The 833-nt window shown below is 58.9% G+C and overlaps 1 protein-coding gene across 1 annotated transcript in view; it reads right to left on the bottom strand.

Annotated features, from left to right (window-relative positions):
- LOC103917777 (nuclear pore complex protein Nup160-like) overlaps positions 1–833 on the bottom strand; it is a gene marked incomplete at its 5' end in the record, with an annotated part of 38,364 nt that overhangs the window by 13,908 nt on the left and 23,623 nt on the right. Inside the window, 2 exons of the mRNA XM_009324968.1 lie at positions 14–213; positions 373–470. Coding sequence (XP_009323243.1) covers positions 14–213; positions 373–470 — 298 coding nt within the window. The remainder of the gene's footprint in view (positions 1–13; positions 214–372; positions 471–833) is intronic.

Raw genomic sequence — 833 nt, 5'->3', positions numbered from 1 at the left:
GAGAAGGACCTACCTGGGATCCTTGGTGGTAACCAGTGCGGAGAGCTGGTTTGCTGCTAGCCAGTCCCAGGCCTCCGCCTGCGCGGCCTCCCCTCCCAGCTGCAGCTTGATGCACCTGCGAGACAGCGCAGCGCAAAGGTGGGTGCCTTCGCAGCCCAGCCCTTTCACCCTGCCTCGCCACAGCTGCCAGCACCAAAGCCGCCCTTCGCAGGACTGTTCCCAAGGAACAGCCAGGAATTAGCTGCCTTGGCAGGAAAAGGCGGCTATCAGAGTGATTTCTAAGCTGCTCTAAGTGCCAGAGAGGAATTAATAACGACTCCGATGTTAGCAAGCTTTAGGGCCTGAAGCTTGGGTAAGAGATGCCCTCTGTACCTCCAGCCACAGGAATAGGTCGCAGCAGAGCTCCTGAAGAGCTCTGCAGGCACAACGCATCTCCTGTAAGCGCGGAGAGGCAAAGGAGAAGAGGAATCCTGGGGTCGGAGACGAGGCGTGAGAGCAAACGGCTAGCACAGAGATCAGACAGAAGAGCAAGTGCTCCGCCAACCGCTGTTTGAGAGCCGCTCAACAAGCTCGAACAGATCTCCTGCAAGCAGCTCGCTGGGCATCACAGCAGGAGCGTGCCACAAGCCAGCTCTCACCAGAAAGGTCTCCAGATGACGGCTGTGCCTGGGTCGGGTCACCTGTGGGCTGTCAGATGCCAGCTCCCTCCCCCTGAGACCAGGGAGAAATCTCTCCCCTCCGCTACCTGCTCAGCAAGGCTCCCTTATTTTTCCTTTTCAGGCGCGAAGAGCGAGTTCCACCTCAAAACCACGGAGCCAGCAGCTGCTGAGGCC

The sequence above is a fragment of the Pygoscelis adeliae genome, unplaced genomic scaffold (genome assembly GCF_000699105.1).
Source record: "Pygoscelis adeliae isolate BGI_AS28 unplaced genomic scaffold, ASM69910v1 Scaffold896, whole genome shotgun sequence".
Lineage (NCBI taxonomy): Eukaryota > Metazoa > Chordata > Aves > Sphenisciformes > Spheniscidae > Pygoscelis > Pygoscelis adeliae.
Note: the sequence above shows the minus strand (reverse complement) of the source record. Positions and strands in the feature narration are given on the sequence as shown.